Source organism: Myripristis murdjan, chromosome 6 (genome assembly GCF_902150065.1).
Source record: "Myripristis murdjan chromosome 6, fMyrMur1.1, whole genome shotgun sequence".
Lineage (NCBI taxonomy): Eukaryota > Metazoa > Chordata > Actinopteri > Holocentriformes > Holocentridae > Myripristis > Myripristis murdjan.
This window is the reverse complement of record NC_043985.1, coordinates 28681588-28708441: the sequence shown is the minus strand read 5'-3', so window position 1 is coordinate 28708441 and position 26854 is coordinate 28681588. Positions and strand designations below refer to the sequence as shown.

Here is a 26854-nt window from a genome sequence, read left to right as displayed (position 1 = left end):
AGATGTTAAACTTTTCACGTGTCATTTGTCTTCAGTCTCAGTGTCTCCGAAGGCAACTTGTATTTAAGCATTTCTGAGACTAAGAAAAGGACTCTCTTTTCTCATCACTGACATTACTTTTGTTTTAGTTAAACATTTATCTAATCAGGGATGGGGCTTTTAAGAGGGTTAGTGAGATCTCTTTTCCAGTGCTGCTCACATTGCAGTATTGTTAACAGCACTCTATTTGAATTGGGAAAAAAAAAATCGAAATGATTTAGATGACCGCGTCCCACATAGTTTTCTGATGAATCTCAAAGGGTGGAGCAGAATAGCCAAACACACTCCCATTTTTGGTCCAAAGTTTGTGCAAAACTTTAAACTATGGGATCTCTCAATGTACTGTTTATGGAATAGCTGTATATTATGCAATGCAGAGTACAATTTAATGTATTCTGATGGACTAGTATGCTCTTTTTCATATGTTTTGTCATCGTGCACCGCTCTGCACTGAATTATTGCAAATCAGACAAATGTTCATGTGAATGGGCCAAAAATATTATTGCAAACACCATTAACTTGTCTTTTAGAAAGCTCTGAATGAGCAGAAACAGAGAAAATGCAGAGAAGGAGTCTGTGTCCTCAGAAAACACCATGACCCTGAGTTTATTATTGTGCACATCTGATGAGCATCAATTTTGCTGGCGGATGGGGCTTGCGGTCACGTGTTTTACAGCACAAACATTTCCAGTCTTTGGTTTTCCACTGTGAGTCAGAGATGAGAAAATAGCTTGGGTCTCTCTGGACTTTTTAAGCCCATTTATGAGGCCGTGTTTGTTGCACTTTGCCTCAAAAAGCAGAGTGTTTCTGTGTCCCGTCTGCTCACACAGCTCTGTGACATCACTGGTCTCTGTCCAGGTATTCAGCGTTGTTGGGACAGGATGCTGGGTCAGGGGCCTCGTGCTTGGCTGCAGGGCAATGTCTTGGCGTTTGATCAACTCGTGGTTTATTTGGGTAAAAGCCTGGCTGGTGATGACACTTTTGGGATAACAAAAAAGAACAGTCTGGATTTGGACAGGGCTTCTGTTATGTGAAGTGATGTACTTTGGTGACCATAACTCACTTCATAATATGTGTATTGTGGAAAACACTACTTACTTGACTCATGTTCTTGTAATTAAGTGGCTTTTTTGTGTACTTGTACTTTATTTGACTCTGCTGGTCCCATTGATGGATCATTACAAAAGTATGCAGTGTTGCTTAGTTTTCCTCAAACCCACAGAACTTCATTTTAAATTCTAGTAGAGATCCCAAGGTTTCCAGTGATACCAAATATGTCCTGCTAAATTACATAGAAATGTGTAAAAAATGATGCATAAGACATAGATATAGACCCAGATATTTACAGGTGAGCAGAACTCCCCGTGCACAGCCAATTTTATTTCTGTGCGGTGGTTAATTTTTGTCTTGACCAGATATTTTCTTTTTGATGAAATGGTGCAGCCATAAAACAATGACATCTTGGCTTTGAATATTTCATTCAGTATAGGTTTGTGTGCTCTTTTCCTCTTAGAATTACATGGAAAAGATTTAATCTTCCAAAGTTATTGTTTCTAAAAACTCATAAATTTTTACTTTGTGTATATTTTGAATTAGCTACGTTCAGCCTGGGGGGGATCATGTGTTTGCTCTGCTGTGTCTGTCTGCAGTTAATCTTGCAAACTACTGGGCCTGCCCCCTGAAATATTTTGTGCACAGTTATGACGGTATGATGTATCTCATGGCTGTGGTGACGTTTGTTCTAGTTACTTTTGCTCCCTCTCTCACTCGACCACCGGTGCTGTCTCTCCATGTCTCTCTTTGTATACTACAGGGCCCATCAGCCTATTTTTTTTTTTATCTTATTGTGGCCATGTTCACTCTAATCGCCGGTCAAAAAATTCAGGTTGTGAGTAAATAAAACACACTGCCGACAGAGAAAGTCAACAGGACTCAGTTTAGACAGAAGAAAATGCTGTATAAAGCATCAGAGGCTGACGTAATCCCTCAACAAGCAGTGGTTAAAATAGATTAAAGAGGCTAAGGCTTCACAAATGTAAAAAAATAACATAACAGTTTTGAATGTTGCTATTTTAAGATGCACTCTTTTTTTATAAACACTGTTTCTGTCAAAAAAAAATCATATGAATTGTGGCAAAGAGCCAAAAATGGGAGTTTTATGGTATACTGTCTATGTTGTACTTATATTTGAATCATACAGTGATTTAATTTGTAATTTGAAAAGCTTTTGACACTTGGCTGCTGCGTCTCTCCTGAGCTTTGCTCAGCACACAGGGTAGACTAAAGTCTGGAAGAAGCAACAATATTTGAGTAGCAATTTCTTGTACTCTTTCCATCATATTAAAACATCAAATGTGGCTGGTTGATGGCACGAGGCAGTCAGTGGTCAACTGGACAACGTCTTACAGACAATTGGTCTTAAAATAATAAGCATGGCTCAGTTATAGTCATGCTTATTATATATAATAAGCATGACTCAGTTAATAAAGTAAATCTGTCTATCTTATAATAAAGTTAAATATGTAATAGGTGACTTGATAATGACAGGAATATGATGTTGGTTGTTGCATCATGATCTTGTGGCACCGTCATCTTTTGCCATGACCTTTGGTACGAGTCATTTCCTCTCCTTCGCCCATCTTTTCTACCTCTTGTTAATTCTGCTCACTATCTAATGAAGGAAATTATGATTTATTATGAGTCACTTATCATAGATACTTCACAATATTTTGTTTAACATGTTGTGACAGGAGGTAGCCATGCATGGCTGTCTGTATGTCTGACAATTAATGTTAGAAAAAAAGTGAATTGATTTATTTATTTTGTACAAGCACAGATCCTTCTCACCTGAAAATCTAACACTAACTCACTTTGTCTTAAAGGTTGGATTGCTTGGCAAAGACAGTACGCTCCGAAGGCTATTTTGGATGCTACAGAGGTATTTTCTGCATTTCTAATCTCTGTAACCAAACACTTCCGCAAGTATTCTTTACTCTCTAAGCATAATCTCACCACCCACGCTGCCGTTTCTTAGCCCCGTCTTTTTACTATAACCAAGTGTCCACTGCCATTAGCCCGGGCTGGCGAGCCCTAAGCTGTTTGTGTTGTGTTTGTGTGGCTTAGTGCAAGCTGGAGTGTGTGTCACTGCAATCCCTCACCCTGTTTGCCCTTTCCAGGCGCAGCAGTGAATCTCACTCTCGTCACACCAGAAAAAGCCATTAAACTGGCTGCCAATGACCTCTTCAGACAGAAGCTCTCCACGGATGGGTAACTCTTTATTCATCAGTGACACATCATATGATGAATACAATACACAGCTAAAAAATACTGCCTAAATTCATAACATTAGGCATACACTTTAAGTTAGGGTACACAAAATGGTGTATAACTATTTTAATGATGCATTAAATAAGAATTAATTGGACTAAGGTGATTACAGTGAACTAAAGCTGAAATAGAAACTAGACTTTTTGGAAAATAATGATGCTGATTTATGCAAACATACACGCAATCCATTTCTTTGGGTTCTTATCATTATATCAAAGTATTATCCCAACAAAAAATACTAATGCTGGAACTCAAACTAAGTTTCATGTAAATTAAAACTATACACAATTAATTAAAAAAAAAATGCACCAAAACTACCAAACTGACACTGAACACTAAAATAAAATGAAATAAAATTTTCTGTTTCTTTGCTATTACTAGTGTTATAATAGCAGTCATAGACATAATTAATACCAAAGTCTAATGGTCGTAATGCCGTGTATCTGTTACCGACACCGTTTTGCGTGCGCAGGAAGCTGCCGCTGTGGGGGGAGGTCCTGGCAGGCTGCGGGGCAGGGACTTGTCAGGTGGTGGTCACCACTCCTATGGAGATGCTGAAGATCCAGCTCCAGGATGCAGGAAGGCTGGGTGAGTCGGTAATTACACAGAATACTTGCATTCAAATAATATAGTAATGATAGATACATTTAAAGATTTGGCAGTTTGCATTTGTGTAGTAAGAATGCTGTCAGTGCAAATGTATCAATGATGCTCCGTGTGAGTGCTCATGATATGTTTATGTCCGAGTATGTGCATACATCCCTTGCTGTGTGTTTTGTAAACTGTGTATGTATGTGTGTGTGTGTGTTTGTCCATCAGCTGCCCAGAGGCCTGTCCCGTCTCCAGCTCAGGCCGCGGCTCCTGGTCCGGCTCCGTCGTTGGTGGCCCCCCCGCCGGCCCAGCCAAACCCTCGACCTCGGGCCTCAGCCACCAGCATCACCCTGGAGCTGCTGAGGACTCGCGGCCTGGCCGGCCTGTACAGGGGCGCAGGAGCCACTCTGCTGAGGTCACACACACATTTCCTTTCATATCACAGTTTCTCTCTTTTTTCTTTCATTTCTTCTTTGCTGAAACTAGAAGCTTCCAATAAACAAACACTGATGAAAAAGGATTTGAGGTTTGCAGTGGTAAATAATTAATATTTTGATACAAATGAACAGACAAATCACAAACACAAATACGCATTCAGAGTTCAACTTTATTTAGAGTCCTTAATCACTGTTACAGTCTCCAAGGGCTTAACAGGCCCACAGTTTATAGAAAACAAAAACGACGCCCCACCACCCCGTCCTGAACCCTCATACCAAGCAAGAGAAGAAAAGAAAAGAAAAGAAAAGAAAAGAGAAAAAGACTCTCTCCAAAATCCCCCAGAAGCGAGTCATCAATCATGAATCACAGCGAGGAAAGCCTCTGTGTGCCAAGTGGGCAAATATTAGCTCAGATCCACTACAGTCAATTAATTAAATTCATACAGAGCAGTGCATTTATTACAATGATGAATTTGAGTGGCATGAGACCCAACCTGACCTGTTTTACAGCTGTAGGATGTATCATGACTGATGTTTAATATGTGGTGCCCACCATATTTCAGTTTATCCTCTGCTTCGTCTTACTGGCATCGCCAAGTTCAACATCCCACCAGTGCATTTCTGTACATCCCTGCTCTCAGGCTGAAAATCTTTCAGAAAGTTTAATGCATAATCCTGCACGATTACTGGTTTTCTTCCAACACTCTCCCTCTCTCCCTTTCTAATCAACTCTGTCATCACTGTGTTCATAAATTGATTTTTTGATTGCATAACTGATACTGTACAGCACATCCTGGCACCTCTGCTAATCAGCGCAATGTCAATAGATCCCTGCGGCTGTGTCTGGATGTAATCCTGCAGCTGAATGAGGCCACCTCTCGCTCATTTTTCCCTCCCTTCCAGTTTCTCTGTCATTGCTCCCACCTGCACAACATAAAGCACTTTCCCTCACCCAGCCTTTTTCTTTTCTCCCTCGCTCAACCTACCTCTCACTTTTTTTTTTTTCCAGGGATGTGCCCTTCTCTATGATCTACTTCCCGCTGTTTGCCAACCTGAATGCGCTGGGTCGCAAAGGGACGGGTCTGGGTTGCCAGGGTGACGCGCAGGACCGGGCCCCGTTCCTGCAGTCCTTTGTGGCGGGCTGCACCGCTGGCTCAGTGGCAGCTGTGGCGGTTACACCCCTGGATGGTGAGAAGGAGAGAGAGAGAGAGAGCATTTTTCAAAGATATTTTAACTGATAGTATTTATATAATGAGTGTTAACTGTCTGCGTGTGTTTGAATCGTCTGTACAGTTATAAAGACTCGCCTGCAGACCTTGCAGAAGGGTGAGGGAGAGGACTCATACAGGGGGATTATTGACTGCACACGGTAAGACCAGATTAATACAGATTTTTACAGCTGGTTACACGCATTTCTCAAGTTCACTTTGTCAAACCTCTTCAGACAGTTCTCGGCACCAACAAGCCGCTTGGCACAACAGTTCATTTTAGAACCAAAAGACACCAAAACTACCAAAACCATGCATGCATATCTCTAAATCTAAGAAAAAAATCTCTCAAACATAAGCACTGGCTTTCTCTCATAATGCAGTGACCGAAAAAAACACTAAGTGCATTACAATATATGCACCATTTTACTGTTAGTCACATTTTGTGTTCACCAGTTATCCTTTGTACATTGAGTTGTTTTCTTGTTAAACTTAAGAATTTCTTACAGGAAAGTAAATGTTGCAGTAAAGGTTTCAATGTGCTTTGTTTTTGAGGGTTTTTTTGGTATATGGTAATTGCAAAATACACAAAATCAGTGGGAAATTGAAACAAAAATACCAGTGCTGCAAGGGAGTAAAACGTACTAAGTTACTAGAAAAATACTTCAGGAGAAAAATAACTTCAGGAGTTTGGCACTATTAGCCATTACATCTACTTCTTAAGGACTTTGAATCATTTTTTTGTGATTTAGGTTTCTGAGTGTGAGAGTTTGACTCTGAATTTGCCAGTTTTGAATAGAGTCTGTAAACATTTGCAAAATGGGCCATGGATGCATGAAGTTTTGCTGGTGGTTGAGTTTGATCGAGAAATTAATTCAAGAAATTTGTCATTGAACGCATTTTGTATGCAAGAAATGAAAACCCACAACCATTTAAACCACTGTGAAGAGTTTTGAGACCTTGAACTCAGTGAACTCAGAGAAATGCTTGATAAATAAAATAACATTTCCTCCCTTGATACTGATCACTTGAAGAGAAAAAAGTCTCTACAGTTTTTCTCTTTCTCTCCTTGTGCTTTCTGCAGCCGCGTCATGAGGCGAGAGGGCCCGTCAGCGTTCATGAAGGGGGCGGCATGCCGAGCTCTGGTCATCGCTCCTCTTTTTGGCATCGCACAGGGCGTCTACTTCCTCGGGATAGGGGAGGCGGTGCTAGGGCTGCTGGGATAGCGGTGCTTGGCGTTGGAGGTGGTGTTGTTGTTTGTTGTTGTCCCTGTACAGATAATTCGCTGCATTACTCAGCAGTGAATGCACATATATAAAAGAGGAAGGCCCAAACTGAGAGAGCAGTGAATATGGAGAGAAACGAAGAGAAGGAAAGGTTACAATCGACTAACCAAAGGGGGGAAAAAGAGTGATGTGTGATATAAGGAGGCTCGAATGACTAATATGTGGACCAACAGTTCACACTAATCGTGTTTGTCTAGATTTTTACATGCTGTCAGCAGGGTTCCACAGGTTAAACAGGGTCCTGTGTGTGTGTCTGTGTGTGTGTCCCACCATTTCTGGATTATCCCAGGCTGCTTGTCACAGGATGTCCAGGCCTGTTCCTCTGACCTGAGAGATGAATCTGTCTGGTTGTTAATGAGAGAGGGCTGCTGCAAGTTGTTTGCGAACACTGACAAAATTGCCAAGCAATCACAGCGTGTGTGCACCTGTCCTTCACTCCCCTGCATGCGACAAATCCCTCTTTAAATCTTTTTTTTCTGAGGCTAATTGTTTTGTGTAACCTTTGGCTTAATGACGTGTCTGAGTCTGAGCTGACAGTTTGGCTAGAAATTCAAATGCCAATCATTTCTGTTTCAATGCTGGATGTCTTGGATGGCTTGGCGTCGCCTGCCTCCCCAGATGAGCTCTCTTCCTCCTCCATCCGTGAGTTCTGAGTTTGTAATCTTGGATTTCTGCAGCGGAGTGTGAGGAGGTGCCGGCTGCCAGCGACTCTGAGGTCTTTTGTTAATCTGCTGGTAATGCTTTAATCCTAGTCTCTGTGTACTGTTTAACCTAACAAACAGCTCTCTTCCTGCGCACAGGCCGCAGGTTCGACTGCCGGGCCACTCACTCGTGGCCTTGACTTCCTCTTCCCCACGGCTCGCAGGGGCTGAAACCAAACCCTTGACAAACCTACGGCTGCATTTACTGCTTAGTTTAACTTTTTCTCTTCCTTTTCTTTTTTTTAATGTTGCTTTGGATGAAACATGCGCACAATAATTAAAAAATTGCAACTAAAGCCTTATCTTTGCCGATAGTCTCTATCCCAAAAAACATAAAAACGTGTGTGTTAAGTCTTCAGTCAGTTTGGTGAATTTTAAGGTGTTCATGAAGTGTTCTTTCCTGGTACTTGTGTCCAATTTAGCTAGGACAGGGATAATTGATAAGACCCATGGAGGGAGTATGGCACCTTGTCTTGCCAACTATTTGCATTCACTTAAGTCCACTGGGTGGCACTAAAAACATTTTTTACATTTTTAATGCCAGACTCATGATGATGAGAATAGAGTACCTGGGCTGCTACATTTTTTTTCCTCATTGTAGAGCAAACATAGCCTGAACAGAATAAATGGTTTGTTTACGAGCTGTAAATAAATAAAAAAAAAGTCTCATACATACAGATTTCTCAGTGTCGCGCTTTTTTATTCCTTTGGTTTTGCATGTTACACAGCCATTCTCCATACACTATCTCATATCCAAACACACGCACACCCACACGCAGTCATTTCCTCTTACAACAGTAAACACATTGTGTGGCAAAATCAAATGCTGTCTACACAACAGATGTAGACAAAACACATGTGGAGGAAATTTGAATCTTTGAAGGCCAAAAAACAAATAGCAAAGTACATTAGCTTTAAGGTTTCCAAGTGCCAAGTTGTCCCAAAGAGCTGAAAGAAAAAAAAATATATATGTATATTTGCATTTACATTGGAAAATAAGACAGTCCTGCCTTGTGGCTGAGCCTGAAGAGGTAACAATGTTTAAAAAAAAAAAAAAAAAAGGGATTTTGGCACTTTAACAGAGGGAAAAGTGCACTCGTTGGGTATCAGTACAAAATCATGTACAAAAATATCTAAAAATCTCACTCTATGGCGTCACCTTGAGTAAAACAGGGTGTTTCTTTGACCCTGATGAAGAGTAGGCACTTGTTCCTGCTCACTACAGTGACGCAGCCACGGACGCCTCCAACAGTCCACGGTCACTTTGTGTGTGTTTCCTCCTTGTGTCCGAACGTCTGTCCTGGACCGGCCTCAGTCAGTGAACTTGCGGTTCGGGTTGGCACCAAACAAGGCCACTCTGATTTCAGGCATCATCTGTCAGAGGAAACAACAGCATGTTAACGGATGAATCCTCGTGAAAATGACAGGACAGGTTACACAGGATAGATATTATGGAATTAAAAAACAAACAATGAGTCCTCACATAGTCTCATTGTTGCTCCAAAACTCCTACAATTGTATTTTCATTTTTTCATTAAATACTTTGCACCCTATTTGTCCAAACTGAGCCGGTTGGATCGACTAAAGGTGTACACTGCTAATACATGACTCTGATTCAAGTGAGAAAATGCTTAAAACAGCAGTTACGGTCCAATTCTGTACATCCTAAATTTACTCTCATTGCTTTTATACTGCTGTCATTTAGTCTACAATAGGCAATACTTTACATCTTGTACAAGGCCGTAATCTGTTATCTAAGACATTTTAACAACCACAGAAACTTGCTGATTAAAAATGAAAATCTATGTGTTCCCCTGCTAAAAAGTATTCTGGAGTGATCTAGATTTCTGCCCACCTAACTTGTGACATTCATACCCAGAAAGCGCCCATAGAGCTACACTGCCCTCCTGAGGCCAGAGGCACAAACTACTTTTTGTGAGTGTGTTTCTCAGACGTCACATCAAGCACATCAATCAAAGTTTTCACCCATCAGTTCCATTAAATGATACGCAATCCACTAATACTTTTGTGAGAACAGAGGAAAGAAACTTAAATGTATTTTTTTCTCCATTTCAGGTTTCACTGCTGCTGCTCCTCTGCTTCTTTATAGGTCAGCACAGGCTTTTTGTTTGCTGACAAAACACATGAATCAAAACAATCCAACAAAACATCTTATACCCTGAAATAACGGCCTTCCCCACCTGTTGGGCGATAAGGTCCAGCCTGCTCTCCAGAGTGTTGCAAACTCTGATCTTCCCGTTGTCGTTGTACACTTCAACTCCTCCGCAGCTGTTAAGATAATGACATGCACGCTTTTTTTTTTTTTAAGTATTAGAGATAATCGACTTTGCTGAAGCATTCATCTTTCTCTTGTTCTACAGTCACACTCAGTCACATCGCTACAAAAGCAGACATCAGGAATCTGTCAGCTCAGTCGTACAGGTTTTCGCCTAAAATCGACATTGATTATCTTACATGTCTGATGGAAGGAAACGCTCCTGGTCGATTTTGACGACGATGTTGCTCTTCACGGCGGATTTGTAGATGGGGATGTTTTTATCAACCGCAGCCTGTCAGCCGATAAAACGACACAAACCAATAAATTAAATCAATTGTCATGAATACAACACGAGATACACAAACTCTTAGGATGACCTGTGCTTTTGATGATGATCTGTCACAGCAGACACACCATATAAGATGTTCCTCAGCTCAGTCTCACCTGAACCATTTCCACATCCTGCTTTCGGCAGCGGACGGTCACTTTTGGTTCCAGCAGTTGGTAAAATCCCTGACAAGTACAGACGGAAATACCATCAGAGGACACAGTGGAATCAAACCTGCCTGATGCCAGCAGATGCCACTTTGCTTCTATTTTATGACTAATGAGAGCAGCTGGATATGTTACCTGAAGCACCAGGCCCTCCAATATGGTGGAGTACCTCGCTGGGTCCTTGGCAATGTCTGTGAGTCTAAGCCGGGCATCGTTCACCAGATCCTGAGACGTGCACCGAGGAGGAGGAGGAAAAGCCAGGGAGAGAGAGGACCTTACATTATGTCAAAAGCTGCTTACAGGAAGTAGATTTTGTCAACACGGGTCAAAGCGACCGCATATCAGTCATCATCAGCACAGCCTTCAGTGGGAATAAGTATCACTGTAGGTTAATTCATTTATTTTTTAACCACTTCAATCCCGCTGGTGCATCGAGGGACTCATCACAACAAAAGCATGCTGTGCATCTGAGCTCTGTTCACTCCCACGGGACTTTATTTAAATTCTAGCGGCCATCCCAGGGATTCCAAAATACGAAAAAAGTCCTCCAGAATTTAAGAAAAATGTGTATAACATGATACCCAAGACATGTGGCATATTTTTCTATTTGGTGTAATGGTGCAGCCATAAAACAGTGGCATATTGGGTTTTAATATTTCACTCATTAAGCTTTGAAACCAACAGAAACAGAATAAGCACATGCCACTGTTGTACAATATGGAGAAAAATCTAACTCTGATGTGACTTTAGGGGAGAATTAAGGGAAAATCGGAGTTCAAGGTAGTTCAGCTTGTGACTGAATCCTCATCAAGTGGTTAAACAAATTTTCTAGATGTGAGGAAGTTGTGTGTCAATCGAGTGGTAATCTTAAGCTGAATCTGTGCGGAGGAAGTGCGTGCGCGGCCTCTGACCGTGATCATGTCGTCGCGAGCCTTCAGCACCTTCAGCCTCGCCTGGTTCATCAGGTTGGACATCTGGCTGTGAGCAGCAGAGGGGAAAACGCAGTAAGTAAATTAGTGACTGCGAATATTTAATTTCAATCCACAAAGCTCGCCTGTTCTACGCGACGCTTCGTCCCTCGTCACACAACTCGAAGCTTGACTCACAACACACACGAACTCGCTCTAAGAGACGAGGGAAGAAAATTCACCAACAACTCACATTTTCTTGTGCTGTTCAATCTGCTTGTCCTTCTTCTCGTAGTACTCCATGATCTTCACCCTCTGGGTCTGCACCAGGCGACCTTTCTCAATGTTGAACTCCTCCTCCGCCTGTGAACGAGTGCATAACACAGAGCATACATCTTTATTTTTGTGTTTACGTGGTGTAGATAGGCATACTTTTACATATGCTCAATGTCTACTTACGTATTTATTTTGGTAATCTTTTGTGGAATTAATGCACATATGCTGCTTTACAGCTCCTCAGTCATTGAATCTCCCAGCTTTGCAATATTTAAGAGGCTTCTTAAGGTGTGGATAAGGAACAACCAGATCTGTGACCATGTGTAAATTTTATATATACCTGAGGTTTTTTTTTTTTTTTTCTTTTCCCAACACTCTTAATTTGCAATATGCAAATTTGGGCAATGTGCAATCCTTTCTTGTTTATATATACTCCGACGCTATGCAGCAGCACGTATAATATGCACTAGCACTCTCTAAGCGCATTGTGCAATATAGATGGACAAGAGCAATGTGCAATTCTCATTTGCAGTGGCAATTTGTAAATATGCACTAGCACTTTTCTGCACTGGCACTTTGTAGTAACCAACTTCGCTTCTTTGCACACTGGCTCTGACGGTATGTGTATGTCTTGTGTGATTCTGTGTACCCGTTTTTTGTTTTTTTGTTTTATTTGTCTATTGTCTTTACTTTCTATCCACTGTGAACATCTACCTGCCAAGGGACTACGGATGGAAATTAGCCTACGGCTATAATCCGACATATTTACATTTATTTGTTTATTAATATGTACTGTCCCTTTTTAAATAAATAAATAAAATAAAATAAAACTAGGATTAATGCACATATTTATACATGAGGCACTTTTTAAACAAAATTCTGATGCACATATTTTTATTTCTTATGCTTATAACACATTTTCTTGATAATTTGAGCAACTGCAGCTGATTCTGGTGTATCGCTGCAGCAGAGATCACGAACACTACTGAAACACATCATATTTAATCACCTTGGCATCAATTTCCTCCGCTTTCTCACTGGCCTCCTGCTCGATGAAGGCCATCATGTGCTTAATCTGGACAAGACAGGGGGAAGACGTGCACTTGTTAGTCAATACTCATGGTTAATTTGACCATTTGAATACAGCAAAACTGTCAACTTCATACTCAAGTCAGGGCAGCTTCGGACAAAGCTCTGATTTGTTGAAAAATGAACTGAAACCTGGTTAGCCCGTCCGACAAGTTTAATTTCCTTACACTTCCTCTGACAGGGCACAAGGCAGCTAACATAATTCGGTGTATTTTATTAGGACTAATTTAATCTTTCCACCTGTGACATACAATACTGTACAACTAAAACACCAGTCGAAGTTATAATTGTGTAAATGAGCGACAGCATTTAGCATGAAAACAGCGGTTAACATTAGAAACGGTGTTTATCTGACGTTAGCAGGGAGGCTAACGTACAAAAACAAGTTTAAATATCACCGTACCTGTTTCTGTACGTCGGCGTCGCTGAGCGCCATGGCTGCTTGAAACCTTAAAAGTACTTTCTTTACTTAAAGGAAGAGGAAAAACAGCGACCGCCACACTTTCCCTGTACAGTTTGTTTCAGAAAGTAAAATAAACCGGAGCAACTTTTCCTCCCTCTTCTGCTTTGCGTCTAGCTAGTGGCACAGCTTCCGGTCATGACTTTCAGAATAAAATCCGTATTCCATAAGTGATTGGCCAACGCTACAAAAAAAAAAAGAAAAAAAAGAAAAAAAAAAAGGCATTTTCACAGCATGTACTCTAAAGTAAAGTACACACACACACACACACACACACACACAAATACACACACAAAAATACACTATGACAGACAAATGGGAGGCTCTCTGCCAAAGTCGCTTCAATACGGGCTAAAACAAACACGTAGTTACACACACACACACACACACACACACACACACACACACACACACACACACAGTTATGAAAGTGACAATGGATTAAAATGTGTCAGTTGAGTGAATTTCAGGAAGTGGGAATCTACTGTGAATCTATTGTGTAATAATCTAATATGTGAAGTAACAGCTGTGTGTGAGCAGCATGCCATACATCCAGCTACAAGAGTTACAGACACATGGATTAAATTATTAAAGAAAAAAAAAAAGATGGATTTAGTCTTCTTAGCTGCCAGTTTATAGCCTAACCTACACAACACATTCAAAAACAACACTATAAACAGGCTATACCTAATATGGTCATACAAATATACAAATTAAATGCCTTGCTCATAATTAAAACAATACTTTATGCTTATGTCCTTTACAGTCTCTTACTTTTCTTTACACCATGAATGCACATGGTACAAACTTTTTTAAGATCTCACTTTGCTGTTTTTGGTTTATTATCATTTTTTTCTTCTTATGAGAGAGTTGCTGTAGTTCTGCTGCAGAGAAGTTCATGTTTCTCGATGTGAGTGTCTGTGAAAGGACACGAACACAGATGTGCCATGAAGAGGAGCTGGGACAAACTGCCTCCATCCCTCTGTGTCAAGTTAGCCAGAGTGTGCACAACCAGCAGCGGAACAGGGAGCATTTTGCCTTAAAAAATAAAGGCCACTGCTGCCATTCATTCATTCTAATTCAGCTTAATCATTTCATTGAACTGTATGAGATATTATATTATTATTATGTATTATGGGATGTCATTATGGCACCACACATGCAGACTGTTTTACTGAGTGTCTCTCAAATGAAATGAATGTGTTCAAGACAGTTTTTCTCTGCTGGTGCTGAAATCTGTGTGAGATTATGGGCAAAATAAAACCGCTCTGTGTTTTAACGTGAGGTTCCTGTAAATATTACGGCTTCATTTGACCACACAAATTTTTGGCCGCCTCAAGCTGGAATCAAACCTGGAACCTGAGACAGCAGCCAGATAATTCACGTTTTGACCAGCTGATAATCAGGAAACTATCTATCTATCTATCTATCTATCTATCTATCTATCTATCTATCTATCTATCTGTGACGGTTTGGTTTGTATTGTGGTTTTTGGGGCGCAATTTCTGTTTCAGTTTGGTTTGTTTTGAATATTAGGGAGAAAAAAAGGCCACAACAGTTTCTAATCTTATCTGTATTTTGTCCTGTTTGTAAAAATATTCAGAAAATTTTTAATTCAGAGATTTGGAAGAGCAATATGAAATCAACAAATATCCTACAATCAATCGATCAATCAGTCTATCTATCTATCTATCTATCTATCTATCTATCTATCTATCTATCTATCTATCTATATAAGAAAGTCTTTATTATTCATTAGTTTATTTAATAAACATATGTGTTTTTATTTAAAGTTAATTTAAAGGTTTTATGTTTCGATTACTATTTTAAATTTTATTATTATTATTAGTAGTAGTAGTAGTAGTGGTAGTAGTAGTAGTAGTAGTAGTAGTAGTAGTAGTAGTAGGTGTAGTAGTAGTAGTAGTGGTGGTAGTAGTAGGGGTAGTAGTAGTAATTTCACTTCTATGATTGTATTGTGATTACTTTGTATCCTGTCTGATGGTTGTAGATTGTACATGCTGTCAGTATTTTTTTTTTATATCTTGTGTCCTTGTACTTCATTGATCTTACTACTCAAACATAGTAGGCATTATTTTGAAAGTGTGTGCCGGAAGCGCGCTGCTCGGTGTGTGCAGCTTGACGCAGGCGCGCTGAGCTCCGCAGCACACCATGTACCGTCAGTGCCGCCTGACTGCGTGGGGCTGCCGAGTCCAGCCGGAGCTGCCGGGCGCTGTGTCGCTCCTTTCCCCGCAAACTGTCCGCCGTCAGCGCCGCGGTGCCTTCGGACAAGCAGGGTAAGAGCTGCCTCCAGCGGACACACACCTCCATTAGCTGGCCTTTTATTTATTTTTTTCCTCCACTTTGTCGCGTCGACAGCGTCTCACAGGTAAACCCACAGCTAGCTAGCTTGCACGGGCATGCTGGAAGTTTTGCAACAGCCAGCGACTCGGTGGGCTAAAATAGATGCTATTTAATATTTTCCAACACAACAAGACATCTTTTGAAGCCGTCTGGTGTGTGCCATGTGTGCAAGTTTGCATGCACTTTTAGCTTATGCGTAGCTATGCATATTCTACGTTAAAAGGTCATTGAGGCAGACGAAACAATAATTGAATCGACTACAATTTTAACTCACTGCTTATTCTTCAGTACACGCAATTTTGCATTAACTCTCAGGCTGGGGACTTTGATATTGCTCATAAATTGATGCAACAGCTTCATTGGTAGGAGTTTTAATCTGAAATTTGCGACCGGAAGTTTTATTTTTGTGTGTTTTATGCGGCTTGACAGTGAGAGCTCATTCATTCATCAGCTCTGAGGGACCCGACGCCACGCTGCGACGGGCCACATGAATGTAAACCCCTCTCGGTCCGGTCCCACCTGCTTCTGCATTTGTTAGTGACAAAGTGTCCAACCGATAGATTCAGGGAAGTTTATTTTTTGTGTGGAAATGACTCACAGTGATGGGGATTTTCGCCTCCCACAGTCTGCCACGTGTGTCCTGTGAGGAGAGCGGTTATATGAAGCAAACTGAGTTAAGATCTGAGCATGATGATGACCTCTAGTAACTCAGAGGTGAAGTCACACATTCATCAGCTTACATGAGGTCAGCTGATTCACTGACCACTGATTATTATTGACTTGTTTGCCAGGTGCAATAGCAGGCATGTATAATAAGATGGAGTGTGGCATCTGTTTGCATTTATTTAACAGCCAAACGACTGATGTGATTATGACTTCTTCTTTTTTTTTTTGGATGTCTCTCAGGTGACTCTTGTCCAACGTTGACTCCCGTACGTATGTGCCAAGTCTGACAGACGTCTGTTCGATGGCCGCCTCGGGCTCCACCTCCACCGCCGTGCCTGAGGGCTTCCGTTATGAAACCAAGTACGTCGTGCTGAGCTACCTGGGCCTGCCGCCGGCGTCCCGGGCCCCGGCACCGGCTGCTGCTGCTGCTCCGGGTGAGAGGAAACACTTTTCACACGTCCTGCCTTTTCCTTTTGGACTCACGTTGTTTTCATCCAGTGTAAAGAGAAAGAGAAAAGTAATCCCTCTCAGTCATCACTCATGATTTAGATGTGTGTGTGTGTGTGTGTGAGACCCTGCCCTCTGCCTGGATTTTCTTGTTTTGTTGATTTGCTGAGCTCGGGACTCTTCTGGGTGTCGGCCTTCGTGCAGCGGGTGTGTTGCTCCCAGCCAGTCGCAGTGCAGCACGGTGCCGGATTGACAGCACCACATCCAATAGGAAGCTGCGGAAATCGGCGGGGTGTGGATCGCGGAAAAAAGGAAACACAGTGAGGCTGAATCTGGGGTTGGCAGTGAGGATGTCACTGTTTAAGATGCACTTTTTTACAGGAAGTAGAAGTCATGTGAGGTCATTTCATGGGGACTTCAAAGTCATGTTTGCACCTGAAACAGAAGCAGGCAAATGTCCAGAGGGGAATCACTGCTGGTTAGTGAAGTGAGACGAATAGCCTGTTAAAGGACACTCTTATTATGTTGACCTGCGACGGTCACTCCCACAGTCCCGATCATGTGGTCGGACTGAGCCTTGGATCTGGGGGCACCCCCTCACACACATGCCGCAACACATCACACAAATAGACTGCACAGGCATTTAGTAACAGCAAAATACTTGGAGTGGGCAGGCAAGTTGGCACCTGCCCACCAGCTGTATTTAGCTGTGTCTCACACTGGCATGAAATCGTCTCCCGAGTCTCGTGTGCTCGCTCAGACATGACGGATATGAAATAGCCAGAGTTTATAAACATACCATAAATCAAGAGATGCTGCCTATAGGCACAGCGAGTCCCTTGTATCTCAGTTATGCAATATGCAGAGCTTGCCAGCCCAACATGTGTCGAAGAGCTGACTCTTGGTCTTTCTTCAGAGGCTTTCTTGGCAGCCTGCGTGCAGCATGCCTGAGACTGAACTCCATCTTGCTGTCAGTCTGTAGCTGACAATCAGTGTTTTTTAGTGCTTTCACGGGGTCGTTACCGTGATTTTGTATCAGTCAGTGCGTTAACATACACTTTAGTAATCGGGCACGGCGGTTATGCAGTTTCAGAAATGCTGTGTAAATGAGAAACTTGATTCCCATAATCAGGTTAAGGGACTAAGAGGAACCCGGTTAACGCAGGTAGATTTCCTCTGGAGAACCAGATTACGCGACCATGTAAACCCGTATGCAGATTTCTGAAAGGCAAGGCGCTCTGTACATATTCAGGATAGTTGAGCAATCGGTCAACAGCTAACTGTTTGACTAGTTTCATAAAGGTTTGCAGAAAGCTGTCTTAAAATCCCCTACAGAAGTTTAATCATTCACCTGAAGTCCATTATCACACAGAAACAGAAGCAGACCAAGACTGCAGAGAGGTCTGATTTCAACAGGAACCACTAAGGCAGAAGTAGACTACAATGATCTTTTACGTTTCTCTTTGCAGAAATCAATCAATCGAGTAGGCTATTTATTAATTCAATGGTAAGAAACTCTTTTGTCGACTAATCGTTCACACAACTAGACGAGTCGACCTTGGGAAAAATCCCTGTTGTAAATTCTGCCTCAAGTCTCCTTACTTAACACTTCCATTAGTAATCATGCTGATGAAATGAGCTGCGTTTGTTGTGTGGGTTGTCAGCAAAATGAGTGAAAAACGAGCTCCCACACAATCCACCAACATAACTTTGGGTAGTGAAGCCTCAGATAGCCTCCGTGTGTTTGCGGTGACGTAAATCTTCTTTATTCTGGGAAGAGAAACGTCCCAAGCATGCAAGGCCGGGCGGTTTTACAGGTGGTCCGTTTTAGGCCGTGCATTCCCTTCCCTCTGCTACAGGATATGAACAGAGTTTGTGTGCCTCTCTGAAAAGGACCCCGAGGCGTTTTGAGCAGCAGAAACAGAGGGAAAGAGAAAGAGAAGGGGATATTCCTCTAGATTTCCTGTTCCCCTTTATTGTTGCTTTGTGTATGTGCGAGGAATGGGTGGAGAGGCGGACATGAGTGCCTGATCCCTGCTTTCCGCTTGACCCGGTCCGAGTTCTGACAGCCTGTCATGTGTAATCACCGCAGGATTACTCACAGGCTGATGGTCTGCAGCGAAATAGTTGGCGGGCTCGCGGGCTGTGTGTCCGGACCGAGTGCTGAAACAGCAGCCAGCCCGGGAAAAACCAACACCGAGCCCCACTGAGGGAGCGCTAACGTGTGAAAGGGAGAGGGGATGAGGCCCCTCCACCCCCCCCGACTCACACACACACTCTCGACACTATAACAAAACTCGGTAATTGATTCGATTGGCAAAGAAAAAAAAAAGCCTCTTTCACATGAACGGGTGAAATCAAATCCGATTTCCCTCATTTCTGTGATTAAAGTCATTCTTTTAGGTCCATTATGTTGGATTCATAATCCTGACCGCGAAGGCTCATCCCTGTTCATTCATAAAGTTTATTGCCCGTGTTAAGACAGTGTGCGGGAATCTTCTCTTCGCTTGTCTGTGTTTGTTTGATAATCAGAAGTCATGCATTAATTAACCCATTAAACTCTGATTTTGCCCTGAAATTTCCCCTTAAGTGGCTACAAAGGGTCACACTGTATGTGTTCTGGATCTACTGGTTGCAGTGCTTCACTGAAGCTACATCACACTTATATTGAGTGCAATATTTAGACCTAAGAGACATTGTTTTATGGCTGCACCATTACATCAAATAGAAATTATGTCCATGCCGTGTGCATCATGTTATATACATTTCTCTGTAATTCAGCAGGACATGTTTGGTGTCTCTGGAAACTTTGTTGGTGCAGCAGTGACAAACTGGCCCATGGGACAACCAGGTTTGGAGATAACGTGAAAAGTTTTTAGAGCTTGTTTCCAGCTCGGTCAAGCCTCAAATAAATAACCGGCATCTGCAGTATTTACAATACAAACATCAGCTAAAAAAAAGTTTCCATGGAGTTACATGAGTAGATTGAGTATGCAGAGGTGCAGTATTTTTGAACAAACACTGCTCCGTTTCCCTCTTAAAAGCCCTTAAACTTACATTCTGTTTGATTTGTGAAGCCAACTCGCTCCCTGCTGTGACAAGTTTATAAAGTCCAACATGAGCTACAGGACCCTAAGATTATAGCTATCTCCTTCAAACAGAAAGTGATTCCTCAGATAGGTAGGAGCACACTAACCGTGCACACTTTATATTCAGGTTGAGAGCGTGAACAGACATGCCACCCTTCCTTATCCAATGAACACTGGATCTTTGCTAGCTGAATGGCTACATTCATTGTGTGTGTGTGTGTGTGTGTGTGTGTGTGTGTGTGTGTGTGTGTGCATGCATACACTCATGTTCATTCACTGGTGTTGCCTTTGTGTCCGTGCTGCCCCTTGTGCAGTTCTCGGGGCCCCCAGCTGTGCAGTTTGAGTCTTGTTGTGAATAATTTACTACACTATGAGCTGTGCATTGTAGCTTGTATTCACGCCATGAGAGAGACACCACTCTCATTTTTCTTGCTTTTCTTTTGGAGGACCGCAGAAGTGTGCAGCGGAGGAGGAGCAGACTAATATGCTGGAAAATAAGTGGGGCATTGTTGTCAATATTTGTGACCCAGCACCTTTTTTTTTTTTTTTAATATATTGCCTTTGCCCTGATTGAATCTTTCTGAGGTGCATGAGGTGGCCCAGCCGTCATTAGCAGAGCATAGTCTTGATTAACATTGTTTCTTCCTATCTGTCATCCCTGTTTTTTACCCTTTAATCATCCCAAGGCTGTTTGTGATAATGGGAGACAGTGACACAGGCACACTGAGAAGGCCTTGTGTGCAGTTATTGAGCTTAATCTTTGGTTCACGTCTGAAATGAAAACCTGTTACGTTAGTTTGAAGTGTCACTTTTAATCCGCGTGTGTGTGTGAGAAAGAACAAAGGGGTGCTGCAGTATCGATTTTACAAGCTTTCATTGCTGAAGGAATTGCTCAGTTCAACCTTTCACCCACAGTTTGGCCTTTGGAGACTTGTTGTCTCTCTGTTCTGTTAAAACCAAGAAGTTTCCACACCGCCCTGTGGGCACGGGCAGCGGGTTTCAGAGTGGCGTGCTTGAGTGGTTTCCAGAGGCTCCTCCTAGTTTCAGTTTCACTATATAGTTCATTAAAAATGGTCATGACACAATATAGGTATGAGTGATTATTTCAACATTGTATGTAGTAAGTTGTAAGTATGAAAATCTAAACCATTAAACGCATAAAACAAACAAAAACCTCTTTTCCTGTCAGGGTCACGAAGGCAGAATCACTTCAGAAAGGGGGCCACTTTAATGAAAATCAGCTTCGTGGTGCAGAGTGCAAAAACAAAAAAACTGAAAAAGGGGTTCCCACAGATCCTTAAAAACTCTTAGAAGCCATTGCATTTATTAACCTAAAAATAAGGCCTTAATTGGTATTAAAAAGTCTTTAAAAAAAGCTAAGACATGGGAAGTAGGATTTTTATTTTTTATTTTTCTGGCAGAGCAATTTAAAATCTCAAAATAATTGGCAACATCTGTTATTTTAATAATTTATTGAATGCCTCTCTCAGTCACGTCATGCAGATCAGGACAGTGGAAGCAGCAGCACGCTCAGAGCAGCAGATCTGCTGTCGCTGCCTGGCTGGCACTCTACCTCATGGATGTACTGGGTGACGTGGGGAAATGCCAATTCAGTGGAAATTGGCTATTTCACCAAGATTTCTCAGCATGGCTGGAACTGGCACCGGGCAATATACAGGAGGCACGGTCTATAAGAGGTTTTTCAAGCTCAGTAATGTTGGGAATAAAAGAATAAAGGTCTTTCCCACCCCTGCTGGACCCTTGAAAATCTCTTCAGTTTTGGTTATTGTAAAGTTTTTCCTCCGAGTGGCATTTAAAAAGTCTCAAATCTAGCCTTCCTTAAAAAGCAGCAGCCCTGTAACATTATCAGTTAATATTTAAATAAGAAATCCAGGCTTTTTCCCCTCGCATGTAAACATTTGCTACGTGAGTTCACGTTGTGCGGTCACGCGCGGCCCCCGGGTGCAGGACAATGCTCTGAATGAGCTGCCTATCGCTCAACTTGAAATGAACTTGAGTGTCTTTTGTGCGTGTTTGCATGGCATTTAAACCACGACGCTGTGTATGTGTGTGTGTGCACAGTATGTGAGAGTGAGAGTGTGTGTGAGTGTGTGTATATACGTGTGAGACAGTTGGCTGATGAGTCATGCCTTTATCTCTTTCAGAGGATTCCCAGAACACGAGGGAGAGGAACAGAGTGATAAAGGAGCAGATAGAGGATGAGCTGAGACAACTGGAAGACGAGATCTCCGCCTGTAAGCCGGCGCACGCAAACACACAAACACACAACGGTTACTGAACACACTCCAAGCCTCCACATCCATTCACTCACATCCAGTCAGGCCAGCTGGGCCCTTCCTTCCAATCAAACTGTCAATATGCGTCAGTGGATATCCACAGACTGTCTGAAAAATAGATTTGATTCTATTTCGAGGGATCTATTATCAGAAACATTTCATTGTCAAAGAGGCCAAACGCCCTGTACAGCCAGCTCTAATGAATATCTGCGATAAACCAACCAGAATTACATGAAACTGTCTCTTTCACACGCTATTTCCAAAATGACTGCAGTGCAGAACACAGTAATTTAAAAGAGCAACGTGAAATCATACACACACAACAAGTGGAGCTGGAGGGAGCCAGCGTGTGTGTGTGTGTGTGTGTGTGTGTGTGTGTGTGAGTGAGACGGCAGCGCCTCTCTCCCATCGGAGCCTGATTATGGGTTGTTTGTTGGGGTCGGGATGTCACAGATGAAGTGGCGGATTTTTAAGGAAGGGTTGTGTTTATCGTCTAAATGTCAGACGTTTGTTTTGATTGATTTTTCTACACTGTTGTTAGAATTTTTTTGCTAACAGTATGAATTTGAATAATGGGTGAACACTAAAAGGCCACTTGTCTGTTTTTGTCCTTTTGTTTCTACAATTTTTTTGATTTCTTTATCTGTTTTATTCTTTTAAATTTCCATGCTTTCTGTATGTTTTTGTCTGTCATTTAATATGCTGTGACGATCTGTGTGGACCCCAAAAAGAGCATTAACATAATGGCTAACAAACTAAAAAAAAAAAAAAAACAGAATCTCAAAATATACATCAGTTTTTACCAACTGCAGAGGTGCTGGCTGCTTAGGATCTGATGAGGTTTGTTTCCGCCTGACTCTAATGTTAAAGGAACAGTTAACCCAAAATGCAAAAAAAACCCACCAAGATATTCTTGAGATTCAAAGTGGATAGATACAGTGTACTGTTTTTTTTAGGTAGGTAATAGTTGTCATTAAAACACTTCATGTAATTTTTTACCCCTTGACCTCCATAAAACAATACCCATTCACCCTATTGTAATGGGCTGGAGGGAGATGGGAAAGACTGTGGCTGAAAACTCACCAATTCACGAGGGCTGGCTGTAGTCAACCAAAGAAAATCTTAATCGACTAAAGTCCTGAAATTTCGACCAAAAGTCAACTAATTGGGGGGCGGAGGGAAAAAAAAAAGTTACTATTTTTAGATTAATTAACTGGGCAGTAACCTACTTGGCAGCCTTGTGCGCCTAAATTAATTATAAATAAACATAAACAACTAGTATTTGCAGTATATTAAATCATTTTTGGCCTAATTATTTTGCACTGAATGACACACTCGAGTCAGTCGGCTCTGACAGCGTTGCATCATGTGCACCTACGCAACATCATAGCTTATAATTTCCGGAAATAGAACTATGTCAAGCTGCCGTCGTCGTGGGTGTGTGCGCCTGCAGTTATGAAACGATTATTAGACTAAAACTTTGAAATATGCCAATTCTGATATGTTTATACTCAAAACTGACGGAGCAACCTAACGCAGACATGTTAGCTTACCGTTTTAGGTGATATGCCATGTTGGTCGTTGAACTACGCAAACTGTTGTTTGTAAAGTTTGCATTCGACTTTTTTTCATTCATTAAACATTCTTAATTAAGCAAATATTCGGAAAACCAGGCCTCATTTTTTCTTCAGTTCAGAACATGCAGGTCTCCACCAGTGGGTTGGGCTAATCCAAAATTGTGAAAACAAGGGGGGTGTTCTGAAGACAGACTGTTACCTGTGAAACAGGGTGTTCTGAAAACACCCCCATTAGCACTTAGTGCTTTACTCCTGATAAAATTAACACGGCAAATCAGATTTTGGTCGACCAAGAATGTATGGACCAATAAATCGACCAGTCCACTAACAGACTACAGCCCTACAATTCACACACAACCATTTGGGTGGATAGACTTAAATTTTGGGTGAACTGTTCCTTTAATAGTTGTTTAGTTGTTTAATAGTTTTCCCCCTTTCCCAGCATGCATGATGGCTGCTGAAACGCTCTCTGTGTTTTGCAGCATTCCCCAGCACGGGATTCGACCGCCACACGTCGCCGGTGTTCAGCCCCGCCAACCCGGACAGCTCCATCGAAGACTGCCTCGCTGCGCTGGGGGATCGGGTGGCCAGAGACCTGGACACACACCTGGCCGCAGCGGTACACACACTCCTCACTGGGTCAGTTCTCTATATTATTAAAAGAAAACTCTTCTTAGTAGATAATGCTTCTAACGCTGATGTGGAATCAGCTGGGAGATCCCCTCAGTGTCAGACATGCAAGAGGTCAAGTCGGTCCGCGCTCTGCTTTGAGAGACTTGGTGGTTTACGAGCGACTGATATCTTGGACTTACACCGACTATCGATATTTCACACACACGTTTTATTAGGCAGGCTGTTGTGCCACACGCTACCTCATGATGGAAAATAGGAGGATATTTTATGTGCCTACAAGGCAAGTGTTACAGTCTCCTTCACCTGAAAGGAATGTCAAAGTCAGCCTTGATTTCTTTTTCTTTTCTTTCTTTTTTTTTTCTTGGTTCTTGTAAAGCTGTGGTTCATCTCAACCTCAGGAAACTCTCTCCTCCAGTCATGTAGTTACGCAATCAGCTGTGAAAAGTTGTATTGCATGAGTTGAAATCAGTCTTTGTGTGTTTTTAATGGGAGATCATTTTTGAGATCAGAAGTAGAAAAAGCAAAACTGTTACGCACATCCTAATCCATATCCACACGTGTGCAGGATCAAAACCATTTCACAACTTAGAAAAGAGCTCACCAAGAGAGCTCTTTTGGTCTTTTTTTTTTTTTTTTAGTTTCTTCTTTTTTCTACTTTGTGTGATGAGAAGTAGTTAAAGAGCAAGTTGCAAAACTTCAGCGTATGAGCTCCAAACGTATATCAATCAGGAGAAATGTGAAAGGATGACGTAAGTTATGAGAAGTGACATCATGCATACATACGGGCACATTCATTCATTTAATGGCCCCACCACACAGCTCATATTTCTTTCTTCTCATCAATGCAACCTCATACACACACACACACACACACACACACACACACACACACACACACACACACACACACACACACACACACACACACACACACACACACACACACACACACACAGAGAGCACCCTGCATGATCAATCAAGCTAAATGATCATGGCAGTAACTCTGTCAGGGTTTAGTGTTTCACTCCTACTAAAGATAATTACCAAATCCAGGAATGGCAAGCCGGCACACATTTCACGTTGTTATTGCTAAGTAGGGACACGGTACACTCTCTGAGCCAATCAAATCAGCACCAGGCTGGCTTCTGATTGGCTGCCAGTTACGCTTGCTCCACAGTCATTTTTACCTTCTTTTTTGTTTCCTGGATGATTAATTATTTTACTAATGTCACTTGAAGATTAATGTCTACATGTAAAGCACCGTGTGTTTGTGTGTCAGAAGACCCGTTACATGGAAAACGGATCGGTTCAGATATTTCTATTCATTGTTTTGGCTGGTAAACCAGTTTGTTTCTTGTCAGGTGAATATTTACCAGGCCTGGGCAGGTGAGGACGGTGGGACCTCCTGTTCACTTTCATTGGATTTACAAGCCACCAAGATGTTTCCTCAGTGGCAAACAAACTTGTGGGAGCTTTATTCGTTCTCCACCTTGTGGTCTTTTATTTATTTATTTATTTATTTATTTTTAATTCCGCTTTGGTTATTGCACATTATCACAGGAAACATGAAGACACAAGAAAGCAAAACAAAATCTGGAGAGTCCACTGGATTTTTCTTGTGTGTGTGCATTTAACCTAGGCATACTTTTTTGTAAATTTAGCATGGCTCCTCATGTAGCCTGTCTGTGGATTTTAATATTGCCCAATACAGCCTGTACTGTGCTGTTTTGTTTCATGAAACAGACAAGGTGGGACCCGTGTGATGCTGGAGAACAAAAAAGTTGCTTATCGATATATTAGCTGCATCACCAGGCCAGTTCATTTTGTCGTATTGCTTTTAAGTCCGGTTCAGTTTAGAGCACTAATATTAGCAAATAAGCTAATAAGCTTGTTCTCCAGCATCACATGGTGCCCACCTTCTTTATTTCATTAAATTCTTGCCGCTGTTTGTCTTGTGGCCTCTGTTGTTTTATTCCATATCATTGTCCTTTATGTTTGTATTTGTATTTCAGCCCTCTGGACTACCAGAGCTTCAGAGCTGTAACGCTGGATGTCTCAACACACACACAGGGAGGCTGGAGCAAGGTGAGGCACCTTCGTCATCTGTCCATGATCTCTAGTTAAAACGGAAAGTGAGGCCAAGACACGTAAAAGGCTCTGTGATTTATCTGAGCGCTGTTACATCCTTGAAATTTGACTTGTTGAAATCGGTCTCTGCGCTTCTCGTCCAGGTGTTGGTGCCCCTCGTGCTGCTCCAGGCGCTGCAGAGCGAGGGCCAGCCCCTGACCACCCTGCTGCCTCTGGGTGTCGGCTTCCTCGAGGAGGCTGAGTCCGACTACATCATCCAACAGGGCGGATGGGTGAGTTCACCAACTGCTGAACGTGGAATAAGTATATTTAGGAAGATATGAGGGCTGCGGTCAAGTTTGACGTTTTCATCTGGGGCAAGAATCAGGTGGACGCGGTCAACCTGAAATCTGTCAAAAAGAAATATTTCATAACCTCTTTGTTTATGCAAAAGATATCTAGGCCTGAAATGTATTTGAACAGGCATTGAAAACTTCTTTACTTTCTACAGCTATACAAATTAAAATATTCTTCGTAGCAGAAGCTTAATCAAAGGTAACTGCTACTTTACTCTGTTTTAAATGTGTTAAGGGCTAAATGTCAGTGTTGGATTGATTGGATA

General features: G+C 41.9%; 3 protein-coding genes across 10 annotated transcripts in view; 2 read left to right on the top strand and 1 right to left on the bottom strand.

The window, feature by feature from the left end:
- slc25a18 (solute carrier family 25 member 18) overlaps positions 1-16686 on the top strand; it is a 19289-nt gene extending 2603 nt beyond the window's left edge. Inside the window, exons 5-12 of one of the 3 annotated variants that reach the window (XR_003928388.1) lie at positions 2922-2977; positions 3216-3306; positions 3839-3954; positions 4186-4372; positions 5404-5582; positions 5688-5763; positions 6687-7147; positions 16672-16686. Coding sequence is in view for 1 of the 3 variants with exons in the window: in XM_030054485.1 (XP_029910345.1) it covers positions 2922-2977; positions 3216-3306; positions 3839-3954; positions 4186-4372; positions 5404-5582; positions 5688-5763; positions 6687-6828 (847 nt within the window). In the remaining 2 variants the exon portion in view is untranslated. Of the gene's footprint in view, positions 1-2921; positions 2978-3215; positions 3307-3838; positions 3955-4185; positions 4373-5403; positions 5583-5687; positions 5764-6686; positions 8269-10671; positions 10701-16671 lie in introns of those variants that run through there. The other 2 variants (XR_003928387.1, XM_030054485.1) reach the window with 2 other exon arrangements.
- Positions 8269-13241, bottom strand: atp6v1e1a (ATPase H+ transporting V1 subunit E1a). 2 transcript variants are annotated; one of them, XR_003928389.1, is made up of 10 exons: positions 13039-13241; positions 12556-12621; positions 11524-11633; positions 11274-11340; positions 10498-10587; positions 10312-10380; positions 10065-10159; positions 9791-9878; positions 8749-8963; positions 8269-8537 (listed from the first exon to the last, which is right to left on the bottom strand). XR_003928389.1 is itself a non-coding variant. In XM_030054486.1 (9 exons), the coding sequence occupies exons 1-9, from the start codon at positions 13069-13071 to the stop codon at positions 8901-8903; spliced, it is 681 nt and encodes a 226-aa protein (XP_029910346.1). In that variant the 5' UTR covers positions 13072-13241; the 3' UTR covers positions 8269-8900. The 2 variants fall into 2 exon arrangements, 1 of the variants encoding a protein (XP_029910346.1); XM_030054486.1 differs by having other exon boundaries at positions 8269-8963.
- Positions 15238-26854, top strand: part of bcl2l13 (BCL2 like 13) — a 25926-nt gene continuing 14309 nt past the window's right edge. Inside the window, exons 1-6 of one of the 5 annotated variants that reach the window (XM_030054480.1) lie at positions 15238-15389; positions 16363-16556; positions 21824-21913; positions 24015-24171; positions 26178-26250; positions 26397-26525. In XM_030054480.1, the coding sequence (XP_029910340.1) occupies positions 16424-16556; positions 21824-21913; positions 24015-24171; positions 26178-26250; positions 26397-26525 (582 nt within the window). In that variant the 5' untranslated portion in view covers positions 15238-15389; positions 16363-16423. The other 4 variants (XM_030054482.1, XM_030054483.1, XM_030054484.1 and 1 more) reach the window with 4 other exon arrangements.